A 17,259-nucleotide genomic window follows, 5' to 3' on the forward strand; every position below is an offset into this window, starting at 1 on the left:
TTCTATCTGAAAAAATTGGATTGCAGCTAATTTAGTAATCGATGAACTGTTAGCTGGAGTATAATGACTCAGAAAAGGCCATTTACTGAAAGAACAAGTCAGAACAGTAATAAGCCAAAATTGTACAAAAAATACAGATTTTGCATTTAAATAGATACATCGGTAAATATGTTCTACCCAGAACTCAAGTGGCAGTTTTACCTTTACCTGGTCCAAATTCTGTTCAGAAAAATAATAAAGTGTTATTATTGCATTCTAGGCAATAAAATGTTTATTTTCTTATTTAAAACAGGAATTGAATTATGTACTTGCATATTTAGTGTAAAAGACTAAAGTGGTTAAATGAAAATCTGCAGAATGTGACTTTTTATTTTATAATAGATTATTGAAGTAACCATTTTCAGACTTAATCAGGTTTTTAGCAGGATTCTGGAGAACCTGACATAACACTGAGGAGGCAATTCAGCCATTTGATTCAGGTGTGTTGCACCAGGAACATGTCTAATAGCTGAAGGGCCTGGATTTGAGGAATCCTGGTATAAAGGAAGGCTTATTGAAGGTATTTGAGACATTTATGAATCTTTGGATGATCCACATAGAGAAAAATAATTTTCAGAGTAATGGGGAAAAAAATAAAGAAAATTAATTGTTTTAGCCTATTTTGCGTATAAATATGTAATTAAACACTTTTTCACCATGTTGGAGTTATGTAACCACAGACTCCGGACACTAGGGGCGCCATAACATCACTAGAGGCGCCGAAATATAAACTGAAAGGAACGAAACGAGGTCTAAATACTCCAAAGGTTTTCGGAATACTGGACATTTTATGAACATTTAAGGAAGTTGTTTACCGAGCTGTTAAAGGTGAGTAATTTAAGACCAATTATTTAAGTGTTTTACGTTGTAATTTCAGCAGAAATACGAAGCTGTCGTCAAGCTAGTAGAAGTAGGCCGCAGAGCCTAGCAGTTTCCTAACTGATACGTACCGGAATGGCAGGGAGAGACGCTCCTGGTGTTTGTAATGTTTTGTTCTTCCAAAGTTAGAAAACTCGCTATTTATCTCAAATAAATTGTTTTTATTTTTATTAATGTATCTTAAGTTTCATCTGCATGTAGTTTTCTAACACAGCCGTTACAAACATTAGTGCGTAAATAAAGATCTTGACTCCACCGTTTAAATGTACATTTATTTTAAAATCTTCTTGTTTTTGCTTTTTAGTCTAACCTTAATGTGTGTAGGAATAATTAAATGTTATCGGAGCTTATGGCAGACTTTGTTTTGACTCACTGAGGTCTGAGTGGGCGGGAGGGGAGCGGAACAAGTCCGGACAAATCCGTTCAACACGTGAGGTTCGGACCGAAAACGGTCCAATAGCTTCTAGAAAACATTCTGTTCTTTCTGGACTTGGACACGAAAACATGAGCCCACACTCATCTGTGTAAGCCTGGGTGCTTCAGCTTTTTATTACCTATTTCATTAACATTAGTCAATTATATTTACACAATATAAACATCTAAAATCGACAGATAAACAGAAAAATACGATTATTTTATGAGACTTAACGGTTAGGCACAAAAATATACCAAATTCCTACATAAATTATTAATCCAACCAAACGTAGTGAAACTAAAACTTATACAGTTTTTTTTTAAACGGCTGGATCTCAAATCGCAGCATTAAGTTTGTCACAAAAATATAAATATCAGGATAGATATTTTAAATATTTTTAATCAAATCACAAAATCTTTTGAAACAACTTTTAGCCAATTTAAAAGTTAGATTTTTGCATAAATATTTGAACAAAGATGTGGCAATAAGTAAGAAGGTTGTGTGGATTATTTTTCTGTAAATATCAATAATGAGGAAATATTATCAAAGTTGCACATTTTTGCTAAAAAAAAAAGAAAAAAAGAAATGCCTTTAACTTTTAGTTTTTTATTTTTAAATAAAATGAGATGTAAAAAAAAAAATCTAAAATTTTAATGACTGGAAACAAAACATTTAAAGGATTTAGCAAATGTGTCAGCACAGTTTGTACATTTTAAATATAAATAAAACTTTAGATAAACTTAATAAATCTAATAAACGTTTGTTTTTTATATATAAATCTATAAGAAATACTGTTAGAAAAAGCATAAATGAACAACATTTATCTGTATTTTGGATTGATCATGTGAAAAATATATTTACTTTTTAAAAAAAAAAATATTTTTTTATTTTTTAGTTTAACAACAAACTTTATTTCTCCCTTTTTGTCAGGGTAAGATATTATAATTCTTAGAATTTAATGTTGGACACCAAATTATAAAAGTAACTAAAGAAATATTCTCTGTTATTTCCATGTTTTAAATTTCTATTAAAACCTGTTTTAGATATTATACAAAAACAAATGGGGGAAATTTTTTTAAGTTCTGATGAGACATTTTTAAAGGAAATTAAAATTTAACTCAATCTGGATTTTACTATTATTATTGTTATTATTATTATTGTTATTATTATTGTTTCAAGTTTCTAAGTATTTATTTCAATACAGAAAGAGGGAACAAATGGAACTAGGTGATAAAAGACCTCAGAAAAGTTTGTGTTAAATTTCTAAATTTTAAATTAAGGACTGTAGGATTTTATATATTAATAATGGTAATATTCTATTTTAGTGTCGTTAAAAGCTGCATTTCTGTTTGAAAACAATCATAAAACGAGGTAAATCAGGTTCCCGTCTTCTTGACGTTTTTGTGTTTTATTGAATTTTAAAACTCATTTTTTGCTGTTTACATTTTCTGTTTCTGGTTAAATTATTAAAACAGTTTTATTGCTTAACACTGGTGGAAAATCAACCAGTCAACATGTCCAGACATAAACGTTTTAATCATTTTAATGAGAAAGAGCACAGGTGTCAAACTCAAGGCCCGGGGGCCAAATTTGGCCCGCCAGAGCTCTTCATGTGGCCCTCTAATATTTCTTAATTAGTGTTACATAATCAAAAAACAGTCAAGAAATTCTGAAGGAGCTGCTCAGTGTGAAAAGATGTTTAATATTATCTAATGTTGAGAAGAACTAACTGAATGCAGACACAAATATTAATATATTAACAGTTTATTGGGATAATTTTGACTTTCTAGAGATCAGAGTTGAGTAGTAACTAGTAACTAGTTCCATTTACTTGAGAAACTTGTTGGACAAAGTTAGTTTTAGGAGTATTTCTACCACACTGTACTTTCTACTCGAGTATAATTTCTGGATTTTCAATCCAGTGAATGAAAAAGAAACATGTTTTAACTAAAACCTCACCACATTCAGACACTCCTGCAGTTTCTGTTAAAGTTTTTTATTGAAAGAAACTGATTTATAAATTTTTTTTAGCCTGATTTTATTTTTGTTAATTTTTTGTCAATTTGGTCCTTAAAAAAACAAAACAAAATTTCCTGTTAACTTTATATTTTGATCCATCTGATGTAATTTTTAAACGTTAAATGATTGATCATTTGATCAGTTACTTAGTACTTGAGTAAACTTTTTGCCAAATATGTTAATTTTTATTTTTACTTCAGTGTAATTTTTGAGAAATGATGGATGCATGCATTGGTTACTGGTTACCAGCTGGTTGTCACGGCGACCTCGCTGGGAGAGATGAGTCACAGTGAACTAGTCCTGGCATGTCTGCAGCAGCAGCTGATTGAATCAGCTGTGGGTTCCTGCTGCTGAGTCAGCGCTGCAGGGCCGCTGATAGGCCCGGTTCAGGCTGGGCCGGCCCAATCAGCCCGGTCTAGTCCCAACATGTCTGAGTGGCAGCATAAGGTCCCGGTCCTGGTGGCGCTGCTCACTGCACTTTATCTGCTCTGCTTTGCACAGGATGGGCTGCTGAGGCCAGATCTGCTATAAACTCAGGTGAGAAACATCATTTCTGCTCATTTTCTGCTTCATCTGGAGGGAAATTGTTCTTAAAAAAGGTTTGGAAAATTATTTTCAGGATTTCTAAATTAAAATGATCTGAATAGTTTGATTTTAAGGCTGGATGTGTCTGGAATCTGATTATTAATTTGGATGTAGATATTCCTGTCACGATAAACGATAATATTGTTTTGAAACCATTTTCAAGTAATATAATAGTATAATAATCCAATATTCAGAACATTTTAAATGCAACTGGAAGACATTTTAAATATCTAAGATAAACAAGACAAATAAAATGAATTATGAACAACATTGTCCTTCATCCAGTTTATGCTAGAAGAGAAATTTAGTTAGTTTTAATTTTTTATGCGGTTAATTGATTTATTGATTATTGTGACAGGCCTAAATGTTGAAGGTAAAAGATTTTTTTTAACTAAAACTATGAATTTAATAATCTGTAATTAATTAATCTGACAAAATTTGTCCAATTTGTATATTTAATCTAAATTTTTTTATACAATATTAGAAATAAATTAAAAGATGCAAATAACAAATTTTATTGCCCAACATGCAGTAACAGCATTCCTTTAATAATAGCAAATGATCTGCAGCTAACATGTAAAAAAATAAATCTGCTTTCTGATCAACTTATCAATACAGTGTAGATCTATTAATTTTTTTAGATTAATCATTTAATAGTTGGATGCAGAAGCTGATGACATTTTGTTTACAGGATTTGAACCAAGTGAAGCTAAAACTGTTACAGACTGTAATCAATTAATCTGATTGATCGATTCATCCATGATCAGTTGTTTGTGTTCAGGAAAACATTTAGTTAAAAGTTAAAAATGTTTGTTGTTTTGGAATAATCGCCTGTTTTTCTGAAATATTTTCCACTTTGGCTCTGAAATGCAAACAAAGAAAACATTTTTTAAAAATTTAAAAATTTGTCTTTCTTCACTGACAAACTGAGGTTGTTGTATTTAGTCACATTTACCTAATGCAGTCCAGCTGCTCAGTCCTGCTTTTATTAAACGTATTGATTATAAACTATCAGAGATCTTATTCATTTTCAGGTTTCTGGTTTAATCCGTCCAGTTTGGGTCAAACTGAGCAGAACCTCAGTAAAAACTCACTTTGTTTATGTTTGTGCGCCGCAGCAACCTGCATCACCATGTCAGCTGACGGGGAGTTCGCCAATGAAAACAAGCTGGTGAGCGCTGCTGCCGCTTTAAACCACCACTTCCTGGTTTTACTGCGCGACTCACTTCCTGTTTGTGTTCAGGTGAGACCGAAGGTGGAGTTCGGCTCTCTGCTGCAACACGCCGGAGCCACCAAAGACGTTTTCACCATAAAGGAGGTACAGAACGTCCTCAGATACATTCACTGTAAAAATTCATACCATCTTTCCACCTTTAAAAGAGATTTAAAAAAAACACCAAAAACAATAAATATAAACTTTAATCTAATGTTTCAAAATTGCCTCCATATATTCTTGGATAAAATTTTAAAATTTAACGTTTTAAATTAATCATTAATTATATGTTGCGCAACATAATTAAAAATACATTAAATTCTCTGTTGGCAAAAACTGAAGATAAGCCCAGACAGCTTAGACGTTTCACTAGCAATGCTACAAGCGTTAGCATTTCAAAAGATGTCAAAAACACCAGAAATATAAATAAATGGATCAGTGGCAGTTTAGCCGAATTGTTAAGAATTTTTAAGACATTAACTGAAAATAATCAGTAGTCGTATTTCAGGATTTTATCGGTTTTCACTGTGGAGTTCTGCAGAAGTGGAAGCTAAAAATAGATGCTACATGTACAATTAGAAACCTTTGATAAAAAGATTCAAACGGCCTGAAAGTGAAGAAACTCACAGCTGAATCTGGTAACTCCACATCCAGTTTTCTTTGAGTTCAGCGCCCCCCGGTGGCTGGAGGAATGACCTGCCTACTTCCTGAAGAAGTTGGATAAATGTCAGCTGTTGCTATTTCTTTATTTTGTGCATTATATTAATAATCTTTAGGGTTAAATAAATGACTTTTATTATTAATTCAATAAGAAAATTAATTTAAAAAATCTTGGAAGAATCTGTTACATTTAGTCGGATATGTGAGGTTTTAATCTTCCTGTTGTTATGACGACCAAAGGTTTCTTTTTTTTCTTCACAATTTAATTTCTGTGCCAGAGAATGACTTGGTTTTCTTTACAATCTTAATATTTGTATCATAAAACTGTAGTTTTCTCCAAACATGGCGGGTTTCCTGTAATGCTGCGTTCTGATTGGCCGTTCTCTCCAGGTCATGTTCTACCTGGGTCAGTACATCATCCAGAGGCAGCTGTACGACCAGAACCAGCAGCACATCGTCCACTGCGCTCAGGACGCTCTGGGCCGGGTTCTGGGCGTCGACAGCTTCTCCGTGAAGGAACCACGGTGAGTCTGAGTCTCCTCCGGTTCTAGTTCCGGTTCCGGTTCTGGTTCCTCCACCATGTTGGAACTGAAACGTGTTTCTGTTTCAGGGTTCTGTTTGCAATGATTACCAAGAACCTGGAGGCCGTGAGGGACCAAGGTGGGCCGACTTCCTGTCTTTAAACGCTTCAGTTTGTAAAGAAATAATCTAAATTAAACTAATTAGGGTCACAATAAATGTTACAGATTATTTTCTCAGATTAAATCTGATAATTTGGGAGGAAAATGCACTAAAATTTTGAGAGAAATAAAACATTTTAGTTAAAAAAAAGTTAAAATTTGATCCAATTGAAAACTAAAATGTGTTCAACCTGTCGGGTTTACAGTGAAAACATCTTTAGACATTTTATTATATTGAAGTTTAAATATTGTGAATAAACTGAGAAAACTTTTCTGTTTCCACAGATTCAACGACGGATTTGAGTGAAGCTCACAGCAGCCAGACGGACAGCAGGACGGACAGCAGGACGGACGGCAGGACGGACAGCAGGACGGACAGCAGGACGGACAGCAGGACGGACAGCAGGACGGACGGCAGGACGGAGGTAAGACGAGTCGTTAAGCTTCAATATCATCAATATTTATATTGACGACATCAACAAACACTCACTGTGTTTTTTACTGTTTTATTTTAAATCTAAATGTATTTTTTAACTCTAAAGGGATTAAAATAATCTGATTGTGATGAATAGATTATTGAAATAATCAACTGATTTAGATTTTAGTTTTTTTGCTGCAGATGCATCAATAGAAGCTTTTAATGTGTTTTAGTCAATAAAATGAAATAAATGTTATTTATCTCTAATATTGTTTAAAAGGCTCAATATGGAGAATGTGCCAGTTTTATTATTATTATTTTATTTTTAAGTTTTTTTTCTGGAGGCCAAAACTGGCAAAAATGACAAAGATTAGTTTACTGTGATTAAAAAATATTTATTTATTATTTTAGTTTAGTTTTTATTTACATGGGTAAAATAAAAAAACTATAAAAAACTATTTTATAAAATCTGTAGATTATTAATTCAGAACATAAAATCATTAAAATCATAATTTAATGATTTTTGACTTGTGATCAGACGATCAAACAATGTAATTTCAAGGGCCACAAATGGCCCCTGAACCACACCTTGAGAACCCCTGATGTAAATCAAACTAGAATTTAACAGAAGTTTGATCTAAATTCAGTCATTTTTGCTTCTAAAAAGAAAAAACAATATTAAAATTTAATATTTAATCTAACTTTCAAATGTTCTGATCAGATAAAACATTCAGTAATTAATTAAAAGTGAATTATTTTGGTCCTTTAAAACATGATCCTCAGTTTTTGTCTAAAATATTGTTTTACTAACCATTTAATAACCTTCTGCTCATAGTTTAATGCGCTGAAAATGTTTATTTTTGTTGATTAGTTTTGTTTAAATTCACCAAATCAAACCTGAGTTTGATGTTTTGTGTTTCAGGGAGCTGAGAGTTCACCTTCATCCACAGACCAGAGGAGGAGGAGGAGGAGGAGGAGCAACTCAGGTGAGTTTCTGCTGACTGAGACGACCAATCAGCATGCACCTGGCATAAACCCCGCCCCCCTCTCAGGTCTGTCCCACAGCACAGAGGGAGAGGAAGAGGAGCAGCGGTCGGAGGACGAAGACTCTGACGACAGCAGGAAGCGGCGGCGCTCGGACAGCTTCTCGCTGACGTTTGACGACAGCCTGTCCTGGTGCGTGATTGGAGGGCTGGGAAGTGGGCGGGACAGCCGCGGCAGCCAGTCGTCAGACTCCCACAGCGTCCGGTCCGGGAGGTCGGAGGTCACGATCGCGGCGTCCGACTCGGACAGCGACAACTTCAGCGTGGAGTTCGAGGTGGAGTCGGTCGACTCGGACGACTACAACGAGGACGACGCGTCGCTGTCCGCCGACGACCAGGTGAGACAAAAACACAAACAATCGATTACAGATCAGCTAACGTGTGAATTATTATTGATCCAGAATGGTTTCTATTCTGGTGGAAGTTTATTAGACAAAACAAGCTGAACGTTAACGTAACTTTTTCTATTATCGATCGCTCTTCCTCCTCAGGTTTATGAAGTCACCATCTTCGAGGCGGACGACGACGACTCGTTCGACGACGACACGGAGATCACAGAAGCTGTGAGTAGAAATGTGTTAGCATTAGCATTAGCACCAGCGCTAACCGCTCTTCACTCAGTTCCTGGGGTTTCACTCTCAGGATTACTGGCGCTGCTCCAAGTGTGACGAGCTGAACCCGCCGCTGCCCAGAAACTGCTTCCGCTGCTGGACGCTGCGTCACGATTGGCTGCCGGAGGCGTCCGCCGACCCTAAAGCCCTCCCCACCAAGCCCACCGACCAATCAGCTGCCAAAGAAACTCCAGGTGGGTTCGGTGTGTTTGTTAAATGTTGTTTAGGCAACAAAACAAAGAAGATGTTTTTGTTGGAGGCTAAAGCTAATAGCTAGTCTGAATTAAAACTACAAACCTTTTAGTTGCCTGGGATGCATCTGCAGCTAAAACCTGCTCAACTGAACATCAATGCAGAGCTGATTATGTTTTATATTAACAGATTAATAACAGGATGCAAAAGATGATTAATAGGAGAATTTAAACCAGGTGAAGATAAAACTGCAACTTTGAGTTTTGGGCAGAAAATATTAAGACTTTTTAAAATCCAAGATTCAAAATGTGAATAATTGTTGTGCAGTTTGGTTTAATCGCTGCTCTGAGTTGATACTTCTGATTGTATACTTCCATTAATAATCAAAGCTCAGTCCTTCCTGCCTTATTTAACATGAATAGTGTAAATTAGTTTATTTTTCATACCAACAGATTAATAATAGGACACAAAAAGTGCTTGGAGTTTTTTTTCTGCTGGATTTGAAGCTGAAACTGTAATTCTGGGCAGAAAATGAAGTTTTTTCATCTTAAATTTCTACGTTTTGAACAGTTTTCTTTACCTCCTCCTGTGTTGTTCTTCCAGTTGTAACTCCTTGTGCGTCTCCTGCAGGTTCGGATGTGGAGGTCGACGACGGCGTCGACGTTCCTGATGGGAAAAGAGCGAAAACGCCTGTGAACTCCCAGAGTTGGTCCGACTGCTCCGCCCCAAACTCCCAGAATGCCCTCTGCTCCTCCCAGGCTTCCTCCTCCTCTTTCTCCCAGGAGAAGCTCTGGACGCCCGAGTCCCAGCCGTCGTCATCGAGCGACTCCCAGGACCCGGTGCCGGACCTGGAGCGCAGCGTGTCGGCCGACTTCCGGCTGCCGGACTCGTGTCTGGACCCGTGTCTCATCTGCCAGTCCCGACCCAAAAACGGCTGCATCGTCCACGGGCAGACCGGACACCTCATGTCTTGCTACGTCTGCGCCAGGAAGCTGAAGAGGAGGAACAAGCTGTGCCCCGTCTGCAGGATGCCCATCCAGTCCGTCGTCCTCACCTACCTGAGCTGAGAACGACCTCCAGCTGACCTTCATCTGTCTACCTCCACAGGATTAATAATAAACAATAAATGTGCAAACATCCAGCTGCACCGGTTGCTTGATACATTAATTACTTAAATGATACCACTAAAAATGTTAAAAGATTCTGCAAATATGAAATTATAAAATGGCTGCCAAAGTTGAAGGGAAATTATTTTGACTTATTTTTAGAAAACTTAAATTTTCTTCCTCTTTTATCCAGAAATAAAGTGGATGCTTCTTATATTGTAAAACTATTTTTTGCACATTTATTTCTTCCAGGAAATGTTAATCTATTAGAAATATTACCTTTATTACATCTGTTATTTATTTATTTAAAACACTCTAAGAGCATTTAAATAATAAGATGGGTTAAGATTTCTATTGCTTTTCTGTTTGTTTTTTACTGAATAAACCTTTAATTCTCATTTGTTTGAGCTGAGAAATTATTTGAAGATTGAAACTTCAGTTCCCATAATGCTGTGCGACGGTTAGTTAAAAAATAAACCAGATAGAAACTAGATTAGTTTTCAAAATCTAAACCTGCAGGATGTTACATTTAATGAACACTAGGGGGCAGTGTGGTTACACTAAAATGTCCTAATCGTTATTGCAAACCAAAGATTAAAACCCGTTTATAAAACATGAAAAATCTCTGCAGGATGTGTTGCATTCATTGACCACAAGGGGGCAGTGTTGCATTTCTATAATTAAAACTAATACAACGCAGTTAAATAACATTAAACCCAGTTTAAAACTATTTTGTGTTTTATTATAAAAAGTAAAAATGTGTTTCTTTTACCTAAAATACATGGGAAATTATTATTTTGTAGATAAACTTGAATTTTTAAAAACTAGAGCTAAGAATTAAGTCGATAAATTTTGATGTTTATTAGAAAATAAAGTCTGATAACATAAACTCACCTCTGATCAGAACCGGTCCGGTCCCGGTCTGCAGATAATGTCTGTTAAAAAGGAAAGCACAGCAGAATTTGAATCATCACATTTTTTTTACGCTGCTATTATTAAACAACAAAGATATTTTTAAAAACATAATTTTTAGCTTAATATAGAAATATTTAGAGTCTCAGGCAGTCTTTTTTTTTAATTAAATTATTTTTTACGATTCTGTTGGCCACTAAAGCAACCTATGATTTTATTGGTTAATTTATAATAAAACATAAAAATAAAATGCTAAAGACAAATATTTGAAGCAAAATATTTAAAGCTAAATATTTAGCTCAGATAAATATCTTGCGAACATTCGCTTGCCGATAACCGGAAGTGGTTTCACAATATAAAAACAGGTACAGTACCTGCTAACTTTTAAACTGCGTTGGTTAAACAGCACGACAGAATTAGTTCACCCCGCTTTTATTTTTGTAGTCTACTTCCGGTTATCCGATGAATTGATGAAGTCAGACTAACAAGTCAGAAGTCGGTTATTTCAGTGTATTGAAAATGGCATTTAATGGATTTAATTTCAATACTGCAGCGTCCCGACAAACTGAATTTTGTTTTTTAATAACCTAAAACCCGGAATTATCCAAATTAATAAACTAACAATTGAAACAGATCACTGTGGATGATGAGTTTCACTTTAATTAAATTTGTTAAAATATATAAACTCTAAATTTAAACTATTAAGGGAGAAACTAACGTAAATAGACAATTGGAAAACTTACTTGTGTCTCCGGTTTGTGGATGTAAAATATGGCGGCTTGTTGAGGTCAATGGGAAACACCTGCGGAGGATCAGAGTTGTTCCGGTCCGCTTCAGGAGGGGGGAGAGCGGAACACAGGATTCTTCTGGGTTTAAACGTCACAAATGAGCTGAAAACGGTGTGAAAACATGCAAGGATGGATAAAAATATAAACGTTTAACCAGAAACTCTTTGGTCCAAGTTCTAGTAAAGCGTCCAGCTGGAATGACCCATTAAACCTCAGATTGATTTAGCTTTCTAAAATAAAATCTGCTTTATCAATTTTAGTCTAAATTCTGCTGGACAACTTGGAAAGTTTGAGGTTCTTTCCAAACCGTGGGCTGAAAATCCAATGTGGGTGCTGCAGACGTGTCCTCTGCGTGGTTCAGGGGTCTCAAACTCCAGTCCTCGAGGGCCGCAGGCCTGCAGCTTTTAGATGAGCCTCTGCTGCACCTGAATAGAATAATTAAGGCTCTGGAGATCTGATCTACACCAGGTGGAGGTAATTAAACCATTTGATTCCAGTGTTTTGTACCTGTGGCTCATCTAAAAACTGCAGGACTGCGACTGGAGGACTGGAGTTTGAGACCCCTGGCATAGAAGAACATTTCTTTAGCATTTAATCTATGAAATACAGAAAAGAGCAACATTCAGCTGGAACCCACTTAATTCATTTTAACAACATTGAACATAAAAACATGTTTATTGAAACAAGACGCCTTGCTTTCATTTGTATAAACATACTTTATTGGATATTTGGACTTCCTATATCTGGATTTTTTTCCCACTTCAGCAGAAGAGTAACAGATTTGGGCTTCAGTCCAGTTCAGACCCGTTCTGGTAACATCTCGTCCCATTCGAGTCCATTCCAGTCTAAAGCTTGGTCCATCCAAACCATTCCTGCCGTCGCTTCACAACCGTAACCAACAGCAACGCTGGCTTTAATGTCCGTTACTGGATCGGGCTTCGGGACGAAGAAACATTTGGACTTATTCACGTGGGCCTTAATGTTCTTCAACATATTCTAACACACAAACCCAAAGGTCCTCGACTCGGGTCCAGCAGAACCCAGACGATCAGAACATTTGGCAGCAAAGTTCACATTTGAGTTTCTGTTTCTGCCTGAAACAAACTGGAGTTGATCGAATTTGGGTCAGGACAAGAATTTAAAGGGACAGTTTCACAATTTCTGTCGCCCAGAAACAAAAAATCCTCTGAGAGACGGTGGTGAAAACTGAGGGATCGGGTCGGACAAGAACCGGGTCGCTGTCTAGAAATCTGAAAAAAGGCCTCCAGGCAGATTATAAACATGTTTCTGAGGATTGACAAAAACTTTTTTTGTCCAAATTTTGTTTTTCTGAACGCAAATCAGAATCTACAGAAGTAGTTCTGGATCAATTTATTTGGTTCTTCTAAACATCCAACATTTAATTTTAGAGATTTTTTGATCCAATTCAAACATTTTTGTCAGAAAAAAACAACTGCTAGCATAAAACTTTTTGTCTCAATTTTTGTTCTTGTTTCAGTTAGTGCCAAGTCTCGACTTAAACGGCTGAAACATTCAGTTCTGTGGTCTGGTTCTGTGGTCCGGTTCTGGTCGGTTTGTTCCTTTCACTTCAACTCTTTAAGGCACTCGCTGGTGGCAAAGAGAAGGCAGACAGAAGCAAGCGTCGGCAGAGGCGGACATATTGTTCATCCACGAAGGCTGCAAAATGTTTCAAACATAAAAACACCAAAGCAAGAGTTCGTCCAGACGCTCCGTCCAGACGCTCCGTCCAGACGCTCCGTCCAGACGCTCCGTCCAGACGCTCCGTCCAGACGCTCCGTCCAGACGCTCCGTCCAGACGCTCCGTCCAGACGCTCCGTCCAGACGCTCCGTCCAGACGCTCCGTCCAGACGTTTCGTCCAGACGCTCCGTCTAGACGCTTCGTCAACGACACGGCCGCTAAAGTTTCACATTTGTTTTAATCGGAAAAGTACCGAAAATCCTCTTAGACTCAAATATATCCTAGATTCAGAACATTTGGCACCAAAGTGGCTTCAGTGAAAGTTTGAGAAAAGCTGCGATGGTTTACAGATTTGATACGATGTTTAATATAAAAAACATTTTGGAGTTTATGTCATGATGTGTGTAACAAGTTCAACTCATTAAATTTTGCGTATTTTCATTTATATTTTCTCAATTTGACCTGAAATGAAAGCATTTATCATGATTAGTATAATAGTCGGGTCCAGTGGGCGGAGCCTGATCAGACCACTGCTGCTGTCCAATCAGAGCAGGGCGGGCGTTTAAGGGGGCGGGGTTTAAACCAACCACTGTCAACTTTCATTTTCTGTTTGTTTTATGAATTTACTGAAAATTACTGAAATCGACCGACTTTTCCACCAACCAGCTCTCAGTATTTGAGATTTTTAGCTCAAAATATATAAATTATTTCATGCGGAACCAGAAAAATGAGTTATAAATGAATGAATTAATAAATAAATTGAAGATAATGATCAGGAAAGTCAAGATTCATCTGATTAAAAAAACTAATCAGTACCTTTTTAAGTTGGTTGTGCAACAATTCAGAAGGAAACTAAGTTGTGAACAGCACTCCCAGTGGTGGAAAAGCGCTACTACAACAGAAATATTACAATTTTAAACATTTTCTTCACAAATGTGAATCTAGTTTATCTCTAAACCAGTTCAATTTGTTTATGTCGCATGATTTTTAAATGATATAATACGCAACTTATTTCACTTTTCAGATTTTCTGGACTTTGGTGCGTTTTTAAAGTAGATTTTCTCCAACTAACTTCCTGAACGTGAAATAAATGCAGCTGTTGGTTTCTGGTGACCCAGAAGCAGAAACTCAGGATTCAAACAGAAAACATAAAAATAAAACTAAAGAAAGTGGCTGATGTTTCGAACATCTGGACCCGCCGGGCCTCCGTACCGTCCAGTAGAAAAACAGATGGAAACAATCCAAGAGCAGCTGAATGTCCAATCAAAACGTCCCAAAAACAAAACATTTTTTCACTTCACTTGGATTTTCTTCAACTTTTGGTGAATTTCAAAAAGACGTTTTCTTTTTGCTTGTTTTGGGCGCTGAGTGGAAATTCGTCTCTTCTGGCTCTGCTAGCTACTCTCCAGACATTCACATGAGTTCGTACGCTCACAATAGAAAAAGAAGCCCCGCCCCCTGGGTGAGGTCAGAGGTCAGTGACTTTGTTCTCCAGGGCGGCGGCGACCTGCTGCAGGCGGAGCGTCAGCTGCCTGTTCTGGGCGGCCGGGTCCTCGTCCAGAGACTGGATGATCTGAGGAACAAAATGTTATTTTTAGCATCTTTCATTTTATTTTTATCAAACATTTGGACAAAAAAACCTTCAGCTGCATTTATTCCTAAAAAACTAAAAAAAAAACTAAACTCTTTATAGAAAATGTTCTTATTGACCTGAATATTATTTCTGTCTTGAATTAAATTAAATATATGTCCATATTTCAAATCATTTTTTGTATTTCCATGAAAAGTTAAAATTAACTCACTAAATAATAAAAAAATAAATTATAATCTTCATTTAAAGAATGCTAATGACTCATTGATAAGTGATTAGGTAAATGTCGTAAAGATAAAAAGCTAAAAGTTGTTGAATTTCTTTTCCACCATTTTCTGTCAGTTTCAGGTTTTCTGTGAAGGTGAATAAAACGTGGAGATTCCATCCTCACCAGGTCGAAGTATTTGCTGGCGTACTGGTAGAGCTGGTGTAAGGCCAACTGGGTGTTCAGCTTGTCTGTGTGTTGCTGCAAAAAAAACAACAAAGTTGGTTCAGAAAAAAACTCAAATTAAAAAAACTCTTCAGTATTTCCTGCTGTGCAGCTGGAAACACCTGTAGAGGGCGCTGTGGCTGCAAATCCCTCCTCAACCACAGTTAAAGTTTTCACATCTTTTATTCTTCACAACATGCTAACGCTACAAGTTTTATGAAGTTTTTTAGTTTTATGCAACAGAAAAAAAGAATCAATATGAAGAGAAACAAAAAACTTTGATCTGTTTTAAAAAAAATATTTATTATTTAATATTTATTCAGCCCTTTTCACTGATAAATTCCTGAGACTAATTTAGAGGTTCACCCCAAACATATGGTCTAGTCAAAGTCCATCCAAAAGAGAATGGGACGCCGCACTTTTCAGATTTTTATCTGTAACATAATGTGAAGTGATCCATCACATAAAATCTCCAGTAACGTTACAAAATGAACATTTCAATACTTTTGTGGGTCGATCTGTTACTCATAACCTCCCAGAACCAACCGGTCCAGCTGGTTCTGACCCAGACTCTCTGGTTCTGGAGGGTTTTTGCAGACAGACAAAGTGGTTCCTACCCGGGACACTTCGGCCAGGTGTGTGTTCATGTCCTGGTCGCTGACTGGAACCATCTGCCTGATGCCTACATAATAACTGAGGGAAACAAACAAACATGTTGATCCAGGACTCAACCGGGTCAGAACAGCAGCCGGTGCCGTGGACTCACTCGTCAACCATCTTCTTATACGTGGAAATCTCTTTTGCGTAGAGCAGCTTGTTGCTAGGAGACTCCTGCAGACAGAAAACAGAGACGCTGAGTTTTAGTTGAACTATGAGAATATAGTCGTCATGTTCTCAGAATAACGAAACGATTTTCAAAAAAACGTCACTAAATTATAAGAAATCACCTGGAAATAGATTCAGTGGTTATTTTTCTTAGCCTGCCTCTAATACTACATCAAAAAAAATGTGATTAATCACTTCAGTTGATTTATCATCCATTTTCTATCAGTTAGTCGCTGTAAGAATAAAATAAACATCTCAAGTCAAAGGATGCAGCAGAAAACCAATAAACTTTCTAGTCTTGTCACCATAAATCCATCACAGTTTTAAATGCCTCCAGTTTGAACTGACTCTGCTGAGCTTGTGCTCCGTTTTGCTGCAGGCGTCCATGAAGGTCTGGCCGATGACGTGCAGCGACGCGTCCACCACCTCCGTCACGTGAACGTCCAGGATGAACTGCGGGTTCCTCAGGATGTTCACCCAGAACCGCATCGGCAGGCTGGAGGAACAGAACATGGAGGCACCAGTGGGTTAAACAATGACATTTATCATCAGCATCAGCTCTTTTTGGTGTCGTTTCTTTCAGAGACACGCCTGGTCTTTGGCGGCCATCTTGGCGTTGGAATCTGGTTTCTATTCATTCATTTCAATGTATTTAGTCTGATAAATATTCGGACTCAGCGAACCTGTTGGTCTTCCAGATGTGCAGCGTTTCCTCGTCCACGTTGTCGTGTCTCTCTGCCTGTTCGTCCAAGAAGTCAAAGAAGTATTTGACGGCCGGAGGAACGGCAGAGCTGGTGCAAAGGACGCTGCGGAAGAAATTATCCACAAACTGCTGCAAGGTGCCCTGCAACACAACAAGAGGAAGAAAAACTAGAACAAGTTTCTGTTCTTCACAGAAGGAGGGTGAGATGTCGGCGGTCATGGAGTGTTTTAAAGACGATGGTTAGAAACTCTCTGCATTGATCCTTCAGACTCACGGCGGCGTTTTGATGCATGATTCATTTTATAGAGTGAAATATGAACAAACAGCAGCATTTTGTTTGAAAAACTGTCAGCTACTAGAGTTCACATAAATCAGAAAACGGCCAAAACTCAAATCATGATTTTAGAAAAACGTTAAGAGATATGAAACAGTTGAATCATCTGAAGGCAGC

General features: G+C 37.1%; 2 protein-coding genes and 1 long non-coding RNA gene across 7 annotated transcripts in view; 1 reads left to right on the plus strand and 2 right to left on the minus strand.

The window, feature by feature from the left end:
- The first annotated feature begins 474 nt into the window (after positions 1–474).
- mdm2 (MDM2 proto-oncogene) lies at positions 475–9,895 on the plus strand. 3 transcript variants are annotated; one of them, XM_044108278.1, is made up of 13 exons: positions 475–559; positions 720–867; positions 3,854–3,889; positions 5,056–5,108; positions 5,181–5,255; positions 6,201–6,334; positions 6,421–6,470; positions 6,776–6,915; positions 7,831–7,894; positions 7,961–8,289; positions 8,443–8,514; positions 8,594–8,756; positions 9,385–9,895. In XM_044108278.1, exons 4-13 carry the CDS (start codon positions 5,070–5,072, stop codon positions 9,819–9,821), a joined length of 1,503 nt encoding a protein of 500 aa, XP_043964213.1. In that variant the 5' UTR covers positions 475–559; positions 720–867; positions 3,854–3,889; positions 5,056–5,069; the 3' UTR covers positions 9,822–9,895. The 3 variants fall into 3 exon arrangements, with proteins under 3 accessions (XP_043964213.1, XP_043964211.1, XP_043964212.1); XM_044108276.1 differs by lacking the exon at positions 475–559 and having other exon boundaries at positions 566–867; positions 8,573–8,756; XM_044108277.1 differs by lacking the exon at positions 475–559 and having other exon boundaries at positions 718–867; positions 6,776–6,901; positions 7,829–7,894; positions 8,573–8,756.
- Positions 9,896–10,769: 874 nt separating this feature from the next.
- Positions 10,770–11,956, minus strand: LOC122826571. Its single transcript, XR_006369817.1, has 3 exons — positions 11,868–11,956; positions 11,516–11,662; positions 10,770–10,795 (listed from the first exon to the last, which is right to left on the minus strand). It is a non-coding gene; the product is annotated as an uncharacterized LOC122826571 (long non-coding RNA).
- A 300-nt stretch (positions 11,957–12,256) lies between these two features.
- LOC122826395 (plexin-B2-like) overlaps positions 12,257–17,259 on the minus strand; it is a 123,555-nt gene continuing 118,552 nt past the window's right edge. For all 3 annotated transcript variants that reach the window (XM_044108190.1, XM_044108191.1, XM_044108189.1), the window contains 6 exons: positions 16,789–16,949; positions 16,454–16,601; positions 16,047–16,111; positions 15,898–15,973; positions 15,242–15,316; positions 12,257–14,832 (listed from right to left, as the gene is read on the minus strand). In XM_044108190.1, the coding sequence (XP_043964125.1) occupies positions 14,728–14,832; positions 15,242–15,316; positions 15,898–15,973; positions 16,047–16,111; positions 16,454–16,601; positions 16,789–16,949 (630 nt within the window). In that variant the 3' untranslated portion in view covers positions 12,257–14,727. The remainder of the gene's footprint in view (positions 14,833–15,241; positions 15,317–15,897; positions 15,974–16,046; positions 16,112–16,453; positions 16,602–16,788; positions 16,950–17,259) is intronic.

This window comes from Gambusia affinis, linkage group LG23, assembly GCF_019740435.1.
Source record: "Gambusia affinis linkage group LG23, SWU_Gaff_1.0, whole genome shotgun sequence".
Taxonomy (NCBI): Eukaryota; Metazoa; Chordata; class Actinopteri; order Cyprinodontiformes; family Poeciliidae; genus Gambusia; species Gambusia affinis.

What these genes read in the sequence shown, in the direction of transcription:
- mdm2 (XM_044108276.1), top strand. Translation starts at nt 5,070, where the DNA reads ATGTCAGCTGACGGGGAGTTCGCCAATGAAAACAAGCTG. An exon ending in TCGCCAATGAAAACAAGCTG is followed by an intron (nt 5,109 to 5,180) that starts GTGAGCGCTGCT and finishes GTTTGTGTTCAG; the next exon opens with GTGAGACCGAAGGTGGAGTT. An exon ending in CGCTGTCCGCCGACGACCAG is followed by an intron (nt 8,290 to 8,442) that starts GTGAGACAAAAA and finishes CTTCCTCCTCAG; the next exon opens with GTTTATGAAGTCACCATCTT.